Below are 19,151 nucleotides of genomic sequence, written 5' to 3'. Positions count from 1 at the left end.
CTCAGACTTTTTTCTGCACAAACTGTAAATGCAAATAAAAGCAGTTGGATGGAAACGCACTTATAGAGTGTTGAGTTGTAGTGATTTTGCAGCCTGCTTCCATTTTATTCATCTGAGCAGAGCATTACATCAATAATGTAGTCTGAGATTGGTTGGTTAAAAGCAAAGCTGCTGTGGCTGTTTGGTGTGCTCTTTTTTTCCTCTGACTGGTGTTTCTTTTACTTGAAACTGAACAGAACTGTGTTGAGTTTAAGAATGTTACCAGTGTCCATGCAGGATAGAAACTGGGATTTTGGGATGCTGTTGTGCACCACGACAAAATCAGGGGGCAAGGGCATCATTTCCACAAAGGGGGTTGACAGTTCTCTAGGCTTTTACAGTTTAAGTTTGATTTACGGGTAACATCTTAGATTACAGCCCCCAATGACAGCCTAATTACTTCCAATTACAGTATCATTTTTTGTACTAAGGTGTACCAGAACAGTATGTACCAATACATACATAAACTATAGGTATAAGGGAACAAGATGTAAATGGTGGGAATAAGGGGGTAACAACTTGGGAACTGAAAAAGAATTTATACTTTTTTAACTAATGGGTACCATATGGCTCATATGGTTTAACTTAGCTGTGTGATGCTGAGCATGTAATGTGCACACAGCTTGTTTGCTTGGACATTACTGCCTACATCTTATTTGCAGGTTGATAAGAGCAGCAAGACTGAACTGTAAGGTCTATCTGCAGCTGTGCAACCAGAAAATAAGCTAATAAGAGTCTAATAGCTGCATAGACTTATTACTCCCAGTAGCTCCAGCAGTACTTCTAACCCTTCTTCATTACATTTAGTCATTTGATTCAATGTTGATGCCAAAAATATTGCTCAATGCTGATTTAATTAACATTTTTGATGAAAGTGAACAGCTGACACAAAGCCAGCCACAATAGACACTGAGAACAGCACAGTGAACCTAAAAAGAATGCCATCATGTACCAATGAAACCAAACAGGAAACTGGGGAAAAGAGGAAAGATGCACTGGCTTCCAGTCGCTGCAGAAGCAAATCTCTACAGGCCTAATGTAGGACACAGTGCAATGCACTTTTAAATAATTTGTCAGGCCCTTCATCCTTTTGAATGAGATAGCTTTAGCATTTTGAGTGTTTATTTTTGAATCATTCATAACAGCAATTTGAATAATTCACTGATAACTTGACATGACAGTAGGGTTTTGAGGGCAGTCTTTAGCTTCCCAGAATGATCATGCTTGAGTTCTGATTTGTATATGAACTCTTCATAGACCCAGCCATCTCATTGTACATATTTCTGTACCGATTGCAATGAATACAGAATGCTGTTGAGCAGTTTTCAAGGTATGGCTCTATCTAGTGTAATGAAAATTGTGCACTGTGGGATGTACAGTGCATCTCAGATTAAGAGAAATAAAAAAAAAAAATTCCTAAAGCTGGATGTCAAGTCAAGTCAATTTTATTTGTATAGCCCAATATCACAAGTCACAAACTTGCCTCAGGGGGCTTTACAATCTGCACATTAATACATCCTCTGTCCTTAGACCCTCGATTCTAATAGGAACTTTGAAATCTTTGACTTTCTAAGTTGACAGAGAACATCAAAATACACCTGGTTCTATTTTTAGCCCACTTTTGACTGTATTGTTAGGGAGATGCCTACCATCTCCCATCTCTGAAGGTTCTGAACAAAGATACTGTGGTTAGGACTTTGGCAATGCTTAAAAATCATGGGTTAGGGTCTATTGCAGCAACATCTATTGCAACCTCTTTAGCATTGCTCTTCTTTTACAGTACATTTACTGTATGGTTCCATGTTCTGATCAATCCCATGACACAGATAATATTGCTCCATGTCTGCTGGATGTTTGTTTCTGTTTGCTAATAAGTTCAAAGGAGAGAGCAGTCTTTGCTTTTTGGTCATAATTACTACTACAGATGGCATCTGCCACTCAAACGTAACTATATGTTGTTTTTGTGCAACTGATATTATGACTTATTGTGTCATTTTTCTCGGGAGAACAGTCTCATTTCAGAGGAGACACATGTCTGGCTTCACCCTTGCCAGGTCAACAGTGTTAGCAGTGACACAAAGTGTGGTGCAGTGAACTGGAAGTAAAAGGAGCAAAATACAGAGAAAAAGCAGTAAAGCACACATGGCACAGTTCATTCATGTTTAATAATAAATAGGCTCTCTCTTGAAATAGTCTACGTTTATATTAAGAGCCCCAAATATCCTGGACCCCTGTGTGGCAAGGATCAGATGCCTGGTGGCTTTTCTAAAAATGGAAACACACAGCTTCATCAGTCAGCCCTGGTGAATCACAATGCTCATTGCAGAGAGTGGAAACAGGACACTGAGGTGTCAGGTTGTGGTGAAACATTAGCTGCGAAAGGCAGGCCATTGACCCAGAGGTTACATACAAAGTAGGACTTTGCTTGGCTCAAGACAAGAGTAAATTATAGTGTCATTTACAGCTCATTTAGTCAATACATAACCGTTTCATTTGATTACTAATAATAGCACCATATAATTCAGAACTTCAGTTGGTAATGCTGGTAACTTGGTGGACAGGCAGTACGAACTAATTTATTTGGTTGGGTGGGTGGAAGGAGCAGCATCATCTCTAGAGGTTTCCAGGTCTATGTTTTTATTCTTTGGCTCTATTGGAATATCTTTGACTTACAGTTCAAAAAACTCCTTACTTATCTTATACCGGTCCTTTATGCAGCCCCTCAGTTCAGCCTCTGTCTGAAACAGACTGTTTGTCCCTTACTTGTTTCAACATGACATTAACCACTATGTACAAAGCCAGTTCCATAAAGAAATGCTTATGGAAGAACTTGACACGGCTGCACAGAGCCCCTTCTTCAATCCTATCCTACACCTTTAGGATGAAATGGAGCACCAGCTGTGAGTCAGACCTTATCATCCAACATCAGTGTTGGACCTCACTGATGCTTTTGTGGCTGAATGGGAGCAAATCCCTGCAGCCAGGTTCCAACATCTGCTGGAAAGCCTGAAACCAGATGAGTGGAGGCTGTTGTTGCAGTGGATTCATGCCCAAATGGTATGCAATATTCAACTATCACTGAAGGGTGTAAAATGTGTGTGTCCATATACATTTGGCCATGTAGTGTAAACACTAAATTGCGCACACCTGGCTGACAGAACAAATCTATGTTGTATGTTGTATATGTACCCATTTATTGTGTGCATAGTTTATATATACTGTCTATATACACATGCGTGTGTTGTTTTGAGGATAGCTGTGTATATGCCTTGAAATGTCATGTGTGTGCTCAGTGCTTTCACAGATGCCCTGAGCTCTGCTAGTTCTGCCTTACATACTCCACCAGACTCTCAACAAGACGAGCTTTCTCTCAAAAACTCAACTCCTCAATTTGGTCATTTGAATGACCCACTTAAACCAAATGATGATAATTACACATGACAATGCTAACAAGTTATGTTACACTTCCACAGAGACAAAGTAACAGAGAGCACAGGGAGGGCAGAGGAGAAAAAAAGACTTGGTTTTCTGGAAAGAGGGGGGAAAGCGCCTAAATATGTGTGAAATTAATGCTGCATTATTAAGCTTTCATCTGAAAAGACACATCTGGGGCAAAACGAAGCAGACAGCTTCTGCTCTGTAAAGCATTACAGTGCAGTATATCTGCTGTATGAACAGATGAATCCTCTCACAGCACCCGATACTGCATTCGGTGAGGTCAGAAATAAACAATTTAACAAAGGAATAATGACGGAGGTACAACCTGCAATGAAACTTGTCTCACCCTGTTTTATGACTAACTTGAATAATCTGGGTTGGAGTAGAGAGCTGAGGGTGCCATGATGATCTGACTGACGTGACAGATGCTTTCCCATCATGCAACATACTGATGAGCTCAGACCTATTTCATCTATTGTAAATTTAAAGGTACAGAAAACTCAAAACTGTGAACGTTTACAGTTGCTTAATAGGTGTTAATAATGTATGTTGTCTTGCCATCAGCTCTTAGAAATGTCATGAATTACTGTTTGTTAGGGGAGGGGGATAAAAGTATAACTTTTTTGTATTTCCCTCTTTGCACAGAGATGCATTTATTTAGTGTAGCCATATTTTATTGTTTATGGCATACACGTCCTCTACCAACACCAACCTTTTTTTTTTTTTTAAATTTGGATAAATGAGTCAGATGCAATCAGGCTGGAAATTGAAATTGAAAGTTTTGAATTGTTACTTTCGCCCTTGTCTATTGGGACGATAAAACATAGGCACAAAACAAGTCCTTAATATTTCCGTCATTAACAGCAAGGACAGTTGAAGCAAAGATAATCAATTAAATAAATCAACCAGTACTGGTGTTGACGATAGACTGTAAAGAAATATGGATGTAATCACCATGACGTCATCAACTGGTTTGTGAACTGCTGTTTTGAAGCCTTGAGTTAAGTGATTTGACCATCGCCGTCTTGGATTTAACTGCCGCCATGCTTGATTTTTGGAGCCAGAAGTGACCATATTTGGGTGGAGGGTGGAGCTGACCATAGAGCTAGCTGCTAGCTTGGTTAGCACAGTGCATTTACAATCTATGGTCAATAGTGGATAATGCTAATGCTAATTTCCGCTAGCGCAAAACAGGCCTAGAACCAATAAAACAAAATGTACTTACCGAAAAAACTGAACATCCAACTCTTTAGAGGATCTTTTATCTCAACCAAACGCTGGGCAAGACTTTTTTAGGTGACCAAAATGTTACAACTTTCATGAACTGAAAACACACTGTGAAATAGCAGCAGCTACACCTATACACTGTGAATCTGGGGTTACGCCATGGTTACGTAATAAACGTTGTCACTGTGGTACTGACTTGTCAATCACAACGTAGCCACACCCTAAAGCATACGCTGCTTTATTGTCTATTTTAGTCTAAATGGGGCCATAATTTACAAAATGAACATCATGATACATTGAAGAAGACTTGAAACTAGCAATGAAGACCATAAACTCATTAGAAAGCGTTTACTGGGATCATAAATCAAGTAGGGTCATTTTCTCATAGACTTCCATTCAATCAGACTTCTTTTTGCAGCCAGTGGAGTTGCCCCTGCTGGCCATTAGAAAGAATGCAGGTTTAAGGTACCGTATTGGCTTCACTTTTCAAACAGGGAGCTACCTGCTTGGTGCAGACACACAGATTCTGGTGAGGACACATCTGGATGCAACGGACCAGTGAATGCACTGGCTGGTGGGTAACATGGTAGGTGACGTACTGTGAGTTGAGAGGTGCTTGGTTTTTGCTCTGCCATTTTCAACATGGTGGTTTCTCATTTTAAAGCTAAACAGTACACTAAAGCATGAAAACATGCTTTAGTGTTTTTATGAAAACATTTTAGGGGTAAAATAGGCAATGCAGTAACAGAATCTTGATTCATATTTGATCAGCACTGCCTAGCTTGACAGTTCGATCTGAGTTTTGTGAGCTGGCTGCGTTGTGCTGGATGGACCTCATCTCCATAAAGTTGAGGTCGAGTCCTGATTATGCAAATTCAGATATGGAGGTTGGTCCATCAACTTGCCATGATGTATAGATCATGCACCATCTGCTCTCTATAGAAAATGAATGGTATCCATCGACTTGACATCCATCCAGTGTGTCTGCACCATAAGGTTTCATTCAAGGCAAGTTATTCCAGAGAACTTTGTTTTATTTATTTTTTTACCATTAACCTATTAATGTCAGTTGTATAGACACAAAGGTAATCAGTTAAGTAAAACTGATCAAGGGCATTTTCATTCAGTCACTTGTTTAGAACATCAGCCTACATTAAAAGTAATACAAGGTAGCCTTGAACAATGTATGATGCACAAACATTTATTCATTGTTTTGTGTGTGTGTGTGTGTGTGTGTGTGTGTGTGTGTGTGTGTGTTGTTTCTTTTCAGGTCACATCTGGACTGGTGAGACCTCTATTGGTCTTCCTCACCCTGACCCTGGGCATTTCCTGCAAATATACAGAGCAAATGAATACATCTTTAATAGATGTAATAAAAATTTAATAATAATAGAGTGCAATTTGCCCTTGTTTTGTGTCTTATTGAGTGAGTGGAGCTGTTTCAGGCTTTTCTCCACATTTCAGCAAACAGATTGGTCCGTAATGAAAACTGCAGAAAGCAAAAGAGCCTCAAATGGCGTGTCTCTAGTCAGCAGAGGTGCACACACACAGAGCTCTCCACAATCACAAACCAACTCTCATGTACTTTGCTTCTTTTACTTCTCTAGTATTTTGCACATGGTTTTATGGCTGTGGGATTCCTCTGTTATCTTTACTGTGTGCAATGTTTTATTGCCATAGCAACGCCATATGGATTAGTTGTTTCTATGGTCGTCATTTATTATGCTGTATTTCCATCTAAGGCACCCATACTGTTGTGGTGTCTCATCTTCTGTGAGAAAAATAATTAAAAAATCAATGATGATTTTTTTTTTTTCATTTTCATGTTTTCTGTAAGTTTAAATGCTTTGCCCAGTATAACATGTATTCCTACATACAGATATGGAAGAGACACAATTCTAAATCTAGTTTCCTGTAACTGTAAGTTACAGAGGCTGCCAAACAGGGTGCCAACCTGCGCATCAATAGGATCTAATCATTCACACACACACATTCACATTTTGGGGTTCAGTATCTTGCCCAAGACAGTGAACCCCAAACTCCCCCAGTAAAATAGAATCTGAATCTGAAATGACACCAACCACATGGACATACACTGATTGGTTTCAATAGCAAATATTTATTCCAATCATTTAGACAATGCACAATTTGTCATCTACCCTGATCAACGTGCTCTTAATACTCAGTGGGATTGCTTGGTTAAACTGTCAGTAAGCAATCAGTACTTAGCTATATTTGACTGTTACACAAACATGTAACTATTGAGCCTTTTTTCTTTTAAACTCAACTGATGGTAAATCTATTTTTACAGTTTATTTTTTCTTGCTGCATAGAATTTATACAGCTGATCACAGTATCAGAAAACATTTATTATTCATCCAGGGACAACACAAGAGGCTACACATGCAGAGAGCATCCATTCACAGTTCTACCCATTTGATCTACATCGCTACCCAAGTGTCACATTTCACTCTTTGATTTCACAGGCCTTTGGGACAGACTTTAAATCAGACAAATTCTTTAAAACATAGAAATATTCACGTCATAGCTTTTTAAAATTTATATCCAACCTATATATTTGATATTTTACTCTGGAGGGGTTTCTGTTATTTTTAGGTGTCATCCTAAAGGGAGTATGGACAATGTTAAGGCTTTAATCTGAAAAAGTAATGTTGTTTTTTGCAATCACATTATGCAAGTTAAAATTTGTAAAGAATGCCATGATCAGGTAATGTCATACAGGCTGGTTTCACAGATACCATGTACTGTATGTATACGGCAAAAAATGCAGTTTTCTTTGATAGTATGTCTGCTAGAAGGTGTCTGGCATTAAATGTATCCTTTATAATACTAAGAAATTACTTTTATATCGTTTCAGTAGGCAGCTGTATTGCATTGCAGATCACAAAATCTTCAGTACAACTGAAACCTACAGTATGTAGATTTTGTTAACATTAGTCAAATAACTATCAATACAGTAGGGCAATTATTGTGTTAGCCTGCAGGTTAGCTTGCAGTGTAATAAAGCACAAGAGCAAAATGAAGGTTGAAGGAATAGACCAGGACTTTCTATAATGTTCTTATTGTCATCAAATCTCATGTGCAGAGCCAAACCAACAATGAACTTATATGCTAATAAGTACTGTGTGTGTATCCAAAGCATGATATATCTTATTCTTCTGTGTCATACAGCTCCATTGTTGTCCAAAAACTATTAAAAACACATCAGTGAGCCACACTGTTGCACTGGGTGATATGTTCCTTCATTACCATGAACACAAACATTGTAGTTTATTTTGACTCAATCCCACACACACCATCCTGCTGCCACAAATACTCACTGGAGCACCAAATGTGGATTAATCCGCCACTGAAAGTAGTCCTAAATTTATGCACTATTTCCTTGTGTTTGATTAATGTTTACTAAAAACTACAGTGACGAGCGAGTGACGTTTTAGGAAATTAAAAATGAAACAATATCTGTGAGACGTTTTTAACAGTTTACGTCTTCAGTAGGAGCCACAGACAGCATCAGAAGCATTGAAGGACAGACTAACACATTGTTGTTTGTGGACTTTTCATGGTATTTTTGAGAATAAGAAAAAATATAAAAAAACACTAGCCTCATCCTTTAATGTAGAATGTTTTTGAAAAGCTGAGAAAGCCAAATATCTGTAATAACATACTCAATTCTCTTTCCAGTCATCATCTGAAAGAATGTACTTTGACTCAACTATTCTATACTTATGCATTCATGACTGTGCATGGGAAGTAAAAAATCAAAAAATAAGAGCTGTATTTGAATAGAATATTTAAGTCAAAGCTAAGCCATTGAAACAAATCATCTTTTGAAGGCTTTTCAACATAGAGCCGTTTCTATATAATTCACCTTAGTACAACAGTGAGGAACATATCTATTAGCCAAGCTGGCTAACATATATGCAGTCAAGAGACTGACATTCCACAGTTCTAGATCACTCATGTTAAAATGAAAACTTAATTGCGTTGTAATTCTCACAAGAGCCAATGTTCTGTCTGTTTTATGTTTTGCCATTCTGAGAGCAGTCAAATCTACTGTACTGTACAGAATTGTTATGGTGGTAATGGGTACAAGCCAAAATCCAACAAACCTAATTTACATAATGTTTTTCTTTCTGAGAGACTGATTCAGCTTGAATCAAAACCCCAGATCATGTGCACATTTCAAATTAATAGGATACAGAGTGAATGGCAGCATCAACTAAGTAACAAAGAAAACCAGCCTGTAGTAATGACCTGAGGGGGCAACAGTACTCAGATAAAAAGATTGTCATATTTCACTAGGAAACACAGAGATAAAGAACATACCATTAAACACTTCTGTGAATTCAAACTAAAAGCACGTTTATGATAAAAAAAAAAATTGTGATATGCACTATAGAAAAGTGGTCATGCAAATGTCACTGGGGTATAGAATAAATCATGTACAATATAATGCAGGCTTGCTATACAAATACAGAAAATTAAATTACATTTGAGGATTTATATTCTTTTCCTATGAAAAATTCTTTGCTTTGGCAATTTTTCCAGATACTCAAGTCACTCTAGCAAAATAGTTTCATGGGACAATTGGTGCCAATACTGGAGTATTAGTATCAAATTTATTTTATATCCAGCAGGGTCTTATTTAACCACTGAGATATTGATTAGTGATATGCACCAGCATGTAAACCATTGTAAACAGATTTGTAATTCCTTAACTGAGAAACATTCCTCATAGCTTTTTCCCAACAGTCACCGTCCTGTATGTACTGTATATTCATGTGAAAATGAAGAAAACATATTGATTTGAGACAACCACTAGCACTGTAAACAAACCAGATGACTGCTGAGAAGAACTGGCAGCCTAAACTGGCCTCTACAAAGCATTTGACACACTGGGTTGGACTTGGTAGAAAATCTGCTGGTTGCTTGATGGCACTAAAGGAAATCACTTTACAGCACAACACTGGACGAAGGAGTCGTTCTTCCAGTGTATATGGCAGATGGTGGAAGGAGTGCTAAACAGCAATAATCATCTCTTACATGCTTATTCTGATCAGCAAAGCCAAAGATGTCAGTAAGTTTTCATTTGATGATGATAATTAGACTGAGGTATTACAATTTGACAGCAACATTATATATTCTTGTTGAAAAATGCTACTCGTAGGACCTGCAAATGTAGGCTACAACAAATCAAGTGAGATTTTTGCTACTGTGTACCATCTATAGTGATTTACAGAGCATTCTGCTTTTAAACAACATCTAAAATGATGTCTAATAAGAAAATTAATCAACGGAACACTGAAATATTTTCAGAAATATACTTGTTTGCTATCTGAAATAGAGTCAGAAGAGATCAATGTCAGTCTCATCTCTGTGCGTCCAGTACAGAGATAGCGCCAAGATGTTTCTTAGCCTAGCATAGCACAAAGACTGGGACCGGGGGTAAATTGCTAGTCTCCATCCAAAGTAAAAAACATGGTATCCATCAACCTGTTTATTTATAATCAGTAGAAATAGTAAAGAGACACTGTGGTACTTTGGGTTTTTGAGCTATGTATGAATCAACAGCTGCTTGGTGACTGCAGTCCTCTCAACACAATCCTGGTGACTCTTGGATGGATCAGTGCGATTAGATTGCTTTATAACAAGATACAGAATGTTAGTAAGACAGCCATGGAGTTGTTTTCTTTAATACATTATTCCTACTGCCAGTCTTTTTGCTAAGCTAAGCAAAAAACAAACAAACAAACAAACAAAAAATGACCTCAAACCAACTATTTTTATGATGGACACAGAGATGAAACTGATATACAGTAGACGTTGTGAAGTCTGGTTCTGTAAGTATTTTTTCTCATTGTCAAATCCTCTTTCAAAATGAATATTTTGTCAGTTTGGCAAGGCAGATGCCTCTAAATACTAAGCTGCTGTTGCTTTGGAAAAGAAAAGTAAGTGGTGCAATTATTTCTCAAAATGCTTACGCGTTCCTTTTAAAACCTAAAAAGACAGCCTTTAGGCAGAATGAAACCTGCCAAATTCAGGTGGAAAGCTTGAGGTCAAGTATTGCATTTAATTTTTGGAAATGTGCTAATTATCCTATGGTATAAAGAAGCAAAATATTCCACTTTTTGCTGCTTTTTGTGCAGTAGATATGGGATTGATATGGACATCCAAATGTAGGTACAGGATATAAAGGTAAGGTCAGGGTTTACAGTATACAAGGTACAGTAAACGCATATTTCAGTGCAAGTCACAGCATATTTGACTTCATAGCTACAGAAGGAATGCTAAGCACACTTATGGTTCAAAACAGTATTCTGTTGAGTATGTGGTATCTGTACAGAAAGACGAAATACAAAACATATCTCTGTTACATATTAATGTCATAGTTGTTTACTTTTTGTAAAATAATTAATTCTTTATCTATTCAAATTATACAGTATGTTGTATAGTAAATAGTATTTTCAGGTGTAGCACCCTTTTTCAAACATACACAGTATTTACAGTGCAGGGAAGTAAACATTGGTTTCACAGCTATGATACAATTATTTTGCAGTAGTTTGCCACAGTTTGAAATTTTCTGTGCTACTTGCTTTTTTTCTTTTTTGTGATGATTTATATCCAAAACATACAGCACTGTTTAAAAAAAGGTTCCCCTGTCCTCAAACCACTGGCACAGCATTGACATTACTATAGGTATCCTTAGGAGTGACCACAAAAGTACACAGTGATTATTTCTATAACACTTAAAAGGTTGTGCTTTAGTGTAGACACGTACAAAATCTCATGCTGAATAAAACCTTTTCTTTTGAAGTTATTATGATATATACAATGGATGGTAATACTGACTGTTGACACAGATATGGGGTTCTCAAAAATCCAGCTGCCTTGCCTTATTATCTCTGAAGCCTCCCATCATTCCATGAAAGCAGTCATTTCCTAAGTTATTCCTTGAAAACAGGAGTTATCGATGTCCCCTTGTAGAAAATGTTCCGGGCGTTATCTGGACTGTTGGCTCTCTCTGGAATTAGGATGATATTATTGCCTTTTCTCCGCAGCGTTGACTCACGACTAGAGGTGACTGAGGGGGTTTCTGAGGCGGTCTCTCCACTTCCTCCTCCTCCACCTCCACCTCCTCCAGATCCACTACCACTACCATCCCCTGGGGTGACCCTTATGGTAGACAGGCCTTGAGGATGGAGCCGCTGCTCTGACTGGCCGGTGCTCTGGGTGTGGACAGTAACTATAGGTGGTGTGCTAACAGTGGCAGTGGTGGTAACAATATGATTGGCACGCTTCCTGTCAATGGACCCTTCACGTATTGAGTCTGAACTTTCTGAGTCTCTGTTTAGATCATTGAGCTCAAAGGACTGCCTCAAACTCCCACCTCCTCCTCCTGCACTCCCTGCACCTCCACCAGCTCCGGTGCCATGATCCAGGGACCGCCACCTCCATGATCCACTTCCATCTGTGGATGGAGCTTGGATCACTGGCCTGTTGTTCTCAGGGTGGGCCTCTATTCTGACAATTGCTCCGGTGCTCCCTGAAATACTGCCTGTGGTGCTGCCCAGGGAGCTGGGCCCCGTAGCGCTGTTGGGGTCTTGGTCAGTTAGCCCCCTGTAGCGAGCCGAGCCCTGGCAACTTCCGGTGGTGCTGCAGCCTATACTGCTCTCGTCTAAGCTCTTGGAATGGGTCTGTAGTAAGCCCTGCTGCTTTGACATAGCAATCACTTGCATGATTCGTGGCTGGGTGTTCTGCCCATTATCGTTAGTCCTGCAGGCTGCAGTCTTCTCTGCTGCCCTTTGCCAGTTAGCCTGAACTGTGCTATTTACTGTCGACATCCCCTCACTTCCTCCTCCTCCTCCCATTGTCCGTGGGGAGGTGGTGTTGTAATTCTCATGAGCTTCCTCTGGTATGTGGACCAGTTGTGAAGACCCAGGTCTGGATTGCATGGATATCCTGGCCCCTCCGGTAATGCCACTGCAGTTACTGGGAAGAGTGGTACTTGCACCTGTGGCCAGTTTGGACATATATGCATGAGCATCAAAGCCTCCATTCAGGCCCATAGCCGATGGCTCAGAGCTGGATCGGAGCTCCATGCTGCCGTGGTGGTGTGGATGCTGGGAGGACTGGCCAGATGACGAGTCTACAGAGGAGGAGAATGAGTCTGGGACCTGCAGGGAGCATTTGTGGTTGTTGTTTTTACTTTTCCATTGAGACAAAAGCTGCTTTGAGCGGCTGGAGTCCATGGAGGCATGGTGGAGGGTGGCAGCATGACGTCTGGCTGCTTCCTCATATGCTGCCATAGCCTGGGGGGTGTGGACTCGAGGAAGGGTGTGGCTAAAGGTCAACATGGCGTCTTTGCTCTGGGGGCTGCGGGGGGAGATCACTTCCGCATCTGCACTGGAGCGCTTCAGGCTGTCATCAGGCCTCTGCTGCTGGAGGCCTCGGTGGAGAAGGCCCTCAGAGTGGGATGTAGGGATGCCTGCCTCCCCAGCCATGCTGGCTTTCATTTGCAGGTGGTGGAGGACTGCTTCCTGGCTGATGTGGGGTAAGGAACAGGGGGGCCGGTGGAGCTGGGGAGGGGGGCTGGTGCTGGACTCCTCACTAGGCTGGAAGTTTCCAACTGCATACAGCCCCTGACAACAGAGGAAAAATGATGTACAATACAGCTTATTCAATGCTCATTTTACTTGATACCTTAATGAGTTCTTTATTGAGCCATTAAAAACACTTACAGAAAACCTTGAGCTTATAAAATCAGTTGTGGTTTTGTTGTTGCACACCTTTAACAGTGTATAGGTTTAAAATAACCAAACAGTGGGCACTGGGGATTCAATTTCTGAAATATTTCAATAACTGTTGGATGGATCACAATACGATTATAATTATCCAAAGACTCTAGACGATGAATTCAAATCCAAAACTTTGGTAACCCCTTTCCTATACTTTAGTGCCAGCAGTTTTCTGGCCAACCTGTTGACCATTTGATGACATTCATGGTGATTAATGAAATGTAATATTTTAATATTTTATTAAATACTGTGGTTTACAGCCAAATACCTGTGCTTCCTCTCCAAGATTAACTTTTTGGCAGTATTTACCTTTTAGCTTTATTTTGTTGTGTTATAAACATCTTGATGGAAGCCAAGTATGCCTACATGACTGACATGGCATAATTTTAGCAGGACACAAGGACACTGACTGACATTGACTTGTTACTTTGGGTTTGTGATTCTTTTGGGTTCTGTACAAGGGTGTCTGAAGGAATTATTTTAGCAGACATAACAACATCATTTACATGAGGTAAGTTAGAGACTCCTAATGTCTGGCTTATTGCTCAACTTTCAGAAACTCTAAACAACGATAAACTATGTAACTTTTCGATTCTTATGAGCCAAAATTTGGAGCTGCAGCACAGATTTAAGCTATCATTAAGGAGGACTGCTGCTCCTTAAACCTAGACTGGCAACAAAACAGGATAAAATATAGATTCCATCTTCAGCCATGCTCTCTGTACTGAAAACCACTGGAAAGGAGGCTGTAGTTGAGACTGGCCCATACCAAGTAGACAGCGATAGCTCCTCCAAGCAGGAATCCCAGGTAGACGTCGATGGCGTGGTTCTTGTATTGAATAATCCTGGTCAGACCACAAATAATGGCACAGATGATGAAGGAGAAGACCAGCAGGGGCTTGAGCAGCTTGGATGAGTCAGTCAGAGTGCTGTTGAAGTACATCTGTGGACACATAACACACACTGATTTATTTTCCATTACGCTTATGATTACAGAGGCTTTATGTTATAGCAGTGTGCTATTCTATCATCCCTACCAGCCTCAATTATTTGGCATTTAGGTTGATACAAGATGAAGAGAGATATTGTCTCCTCAAAAGAGGCTGCTCTCTCTATATTGTCTGATTATTAGGTGTCACCAATCACAGTAATATTTCATTTGGTATAAATTAATATATGTTAGTCTCTGCTGTGGTTATTCCACAAGCACCTCAGGATTTTCACTGACAGTTCAGGGACTCCCACACTCATGTCAACACTGAGGTCTCACTGGGCTTCTTGTAGTAGTTTTGGCCAGTAAAGTTCTAGTGTGTACTGTAAAATTTATTGGCCTCTAGCGATAAAGTTGCAGATTGCAACCAACTGAATACCCCTCCCCCTCACCTTCCAAGCATGTAGGAGAACCTATGGTGGCTACAAAAAACGCGAAAGGCCCTCTCTAGAGCCAGTGTTTGGTTTGTCCGTTCTGGGCTCCTGTAGAAACATGGTGGTGCAACATGGCAGCCTCCATGGAAGAGAACCTGCTCCCTATGTAGATATAAAGGGCTCATTCTAATTTTCTTATTTTCTTATAAGAATTCTTATTTTCATGTTATTATACACTAATTAAAACATAGTCATTAATATTATATTCCATTTCTGCCAGGTCCATTCCACTAGATGTCTAAATTCTACACACTGCACCTTTAAGTCCCCGAAAACATATCTTTGAAGATTCTTGCAAGATTTAAGTTTTACACAATCATCATGTAACCAAGTATACTAGTACTTATGGGTTGGGGTTGAGTATTAAATGTATTATTATTTTTATTACATATTATCTTTTATAATATTTCACCATATTGAAAGAAGGAAATTAAGGTTTTAGGATATATAACAGAAATGCTCCTTTAGCCTTTGAGCATTTAGACTTGATGCTCCAGGCCTTTGTTTGGGCGGCCCAGGGTGGATTGACAGCTGAGCTAACAGGAGCACCAAGACTCAGTGTAAACTATAAACTCCAAAACTATAAAGGACATAAATCTAAGTTAGCAGGACCCTTGTCCACAGTAGATGTGTTTGTTGCGTACCTTGTTCAACGAGCCATGTTTCAGATAATAGCATGTTGGTGTGCTGACAAAAATTCTGTGCCCTGATTGACTAGGAAACCTTTTCAAAACCCACTGCATCATGTACAAAAAATCATACTGAAATTAAGGCTCCTTCTGAAAAGTGAAAACTGAAAAGTTTTAAAATGAGTGTATTTTACACAGTTGAGCAGTAATAGTGTCGCACTCAGGGAAACAACCATGAGGTGCCAGTTAATCTTGGCTAATTCCATCATTCACTGCTCAGTGCTTCATTATGTTAACTTCTACTGTATCAATAAGCGCTTCATGAAAGGGTGAGCAGGGTTAGATGTTAGTGTGGGTTCAAACTATTACTCACCGAAACATAGACAGCGGCGAATGATGCTAGGGTAGCGTGCTGCGATGGGAAGGATTTTCTGCAAGAGATGAAAGAGACAGAAATAGACAATGATCACCTCTGTATGTGTGAGTCAACAGGAAATGGTGAGAGGGTTTCACTCATCAACAAAACACAGACAGAATGAGATATCTCAAAGATCACCCTGCACTCACACTCAGGTGAAATGGGTTGAATGAAATTAGATGCCTCTTTTCACTTCCTTCTACCTCGTGTTCACATGTTATTGCCCAAAATATAATTTAACAAAAACAGTGAAGAGGGGTTTTATATTATAATAAATATCTTTGTTAGTATCTGTCATGTGAATGCTTCAGTCACATACTGCAGTGTAGCAGCAGGAGCTTGATTCTGTGCTACATAATGAAAGTGAACCTGTGGCCCAGTTTCTCACTTAGCTCCATCCTAATGACCTACTTCTGAGAACTCATACTCACTCCTCCAACCAGCCCTCATCTTTACTTCTAACGCTGCATGTGTGCAAATGTGTGTGTTTTGGTGAATCAGTTGTACATATCTTTGTGTGCATGTGTGTTCTACGCTGGTGTGCTTTCCACTTCAAACTAGCAATTACAACATCTGTGGAGGCAGAAAAATTTCCTTCACGTAAGAAAACTGAACAAACTGATCCATTTTCAGCACTGGAATAACCAAAACAAATGTAGCTGTATGTTTTATTATGTATATATGTTACATCATTGTGATATCTTATATAAGAACATGGCAGTTATGCTTTTTAAATTCAAAAAGTATAAAAAATAAGTATATCTAAAAATGTATATAATGTACATGTATCTACATGTACATATATGTGTCAGTTATCAATTCAAACTGGATTTTATTTTGAAGATGTAACAGCTAGGGCTGCAACTAATTATTATTTTCATTATTCAATTAATCTGTCAATTATTTTCTAGATTAATCAATAAGTTGTTTGGTCCATAAAATGTCAGAAAATGATGAAAACTGTCAATCACTGTTTCCCAAACCCCAAGGTTATGTCTTCAAATGTCTTGTTTTGTCCTGACCAACAGTCCACAACCCAAAGATATTAAGTTTACTGTCATAGAGGACTAAATATTCACATTTGAGGAGGTGGAATCAGAGAGTTTGGAAAAAAACATTTTTTTAAAACTCAAAACGATTAATTGATTATCAAAATAATTGGCGATTAATATAATAGTTGTCAACTAATCAGTTAAAACACATCCTTGGTTTTAGTTCCTACTTTACTGGAACCAGTTTGGCTGTTTTACACCAAAAAGTTCCAGGAACTCCAGAAACTAAAATTTTTGAAGTAAAGGAAGATTTCAGGAAGTCCCTTTTGCACATAAACATAACAAGAAATGTCATCCCCTCGTCCTAATGATGCGAGTGGCCACCATTGCTTGCTCATTGTGTGTGTGTGTGTGTGTGTGTGTGTGTGTGTGTGTGTGTGTGTGTGTGTGTGTGTGTGTGTGTGTGTGGTACAGGTATTCCTCACATTGTGGGGACGTAAATCTGTTTACACAATCATATTGCAGGGACTCGCCTCCCTTATGGGGACAAACAGCAAGTCCCCTTGACAAAAATCATTTATTTTAGGGTGAAGAATTGGTTTGAAGTTAAGGTTATTTTAGGATTCTGTTAAGGTTAGGGTAAGGGTTAGGGTTAGGCATGTCACCAGCATTCAGCACAGCAACTCTAATAATATCAACAGGGACTTTTTTAGGAATGTACTTTTTGTCTGTCTTGTAAAACTGTAACTTAATACCAGGCTGAAAGCAATGTTTCAAGACAAAAGTTTCAAGTGTGCTTGACTTGTGCTCTGTTGCACTTCTTATTGCATCCAACAGTGATCTCACAGTGTACTGACACACCCCACATCACTGCAGCAGGGTGACATTTTTAGCTGTCCATGCAATTTTCTGTGGACATTTATTTTTAAACTATTCTTTACACATTGTTGCTTTTCTGCTAGTAGTGGGCAGATATGTATCAGGAAATGAGGGGAGGAAAGGGGGAATGAACTAGGGACATGGTCTCTACACCATCAGTGTCATAGACCCCTCAGCCAGCAAAGGATGATTCTTAATGATTTTGGTGACCCCCTGTGATGTTTCCTCTAGCCCATCTGTCATGTAAAGTTCAAATTGTAGTCAAGTAATATAACTATATAGCCAGACTACAACAAGTACATTTCAAGATTTAGTGAACTGGTTTGAAACATTTGGATCATCCTAAAACTGAATCTTAGTGGGGGTGGGGAGAGGTTGTATACTATGCTGCTTTTTCTGTTAAAGTAGGTTAATAATATCTCTGGTGCACAACCACTGCAGGAAAACAGCTTTTCATGCTGCGCTGGAAACAAGGCTGAAGCTAAAGCTGCCATAGAGAGAGCGGAGGACGGTGTTTATGCCAGGAGCAGTAGGTTATATTTAGCCGCACGTAGTCTGCAGCCAAAACTACGTGTATCCCGAATGCACAGGTCAAACCTCGCCTCATCCCCCTCACCCACACATCCCTATGCTGTCTGCTGTCACACACACAAAAACTCACGTGGATACATGATTCCATTAAAGCTCACAGAAACCAATCTCCATTAAGGTCCCTGGTTTAATCAGAGAAAGTCAGGTTTGGAGCGCAAAGAGCTACGAGTTTTCTGTAGCATGTTTTATTTGCTAATGGCATAGACTATATGCATATGTGTCTGTTAGCTTCTTGGAATGCTATTATGTTTTGGAGGGAATGCGCACAGAACTTCTGGATTATCAGAGAATATTTGATCATTTCTACAGTCCTGTGAAAGCTGCACTCCACAATAGGAAGGACTATGTTGGGCAACCACTATGTTGGTTTCCTGGGAATTGGTGGGTTTGATTTGGTACTTTATATAGGCTTGTTTGCAGGTGCAGATGCTGCAATAGAGTCAGGGCACCTCGGGATCTGATATCCCTACAGTATGTACACCATGATGATGCTTACGCACAGTTTTACTCTTTCAAGTTTCCCCCTTAACACCTCACAGGTCTACAGGAGTCCACCTAGGTGGGACCCCTGGCAAATGTAGTAATATGTTGGGCACACGGGCAGTTCTTATGACAGTATAAAGGTCTCTGTTGAACTCTGTCCCCACTGTCCCAATGACAAAAATACACAGACATGCCAATCTACAGTTTCACTGTT

At 39.6% G+C, this 19,151-nt stretch overlaps 1 protein-coding gene across 1 annotated transcript in view; it reads right to left on the bottom strand.

Annotated features, from left to right (window-relative positions):
- Window positions 1-7,996: 7,996 nt before the first annotated feature.
- The window catches only part of LOC122972423 (2-lysophosphatidate phosphatase PLPPR4), a 53,089-nt gene continuing 41,934 nt past the window's right edge, over window positions 7,997-19,151 (bottom strand). The window contains exons 6-8 of the mRNA XM_044339521.1: window positions 15,948-16,005; window positions 14,290-14,463; window positions 7,997-13,364 (exon numbers count right to left, since the gene is read on the bottom strand). Of these exons, the coding sequence (XP_044195456.1) occupies window positions 11,670-13,364; window positions 14,290-14,463; window positions 15,948-16,005 (1,927 nt within the window). The 3' untranslated portion in view covers window positions 7,997-11,669. The remainder of the gene's footprint in view (window positions 13,365-14,289; window positions 14,464-15,947; window positions 16,006-19,151) is intronic.

This window comes from Thunnus albacares, chromosome 21 (assembly GCF_914725855.1).
Source record: "Thunnus albacares chromosome 21, fThuAlb1.1, whole genome shotgun sequence".
NCBI lineage: Eukaryota > Metazoa > Chordata > Actinopteri > Scombriformes > Scombridae > Thunnus > Thunnus albacares.
This window is presented reverse-complemented; position numbering and strand designations above follow the sequence as displayed.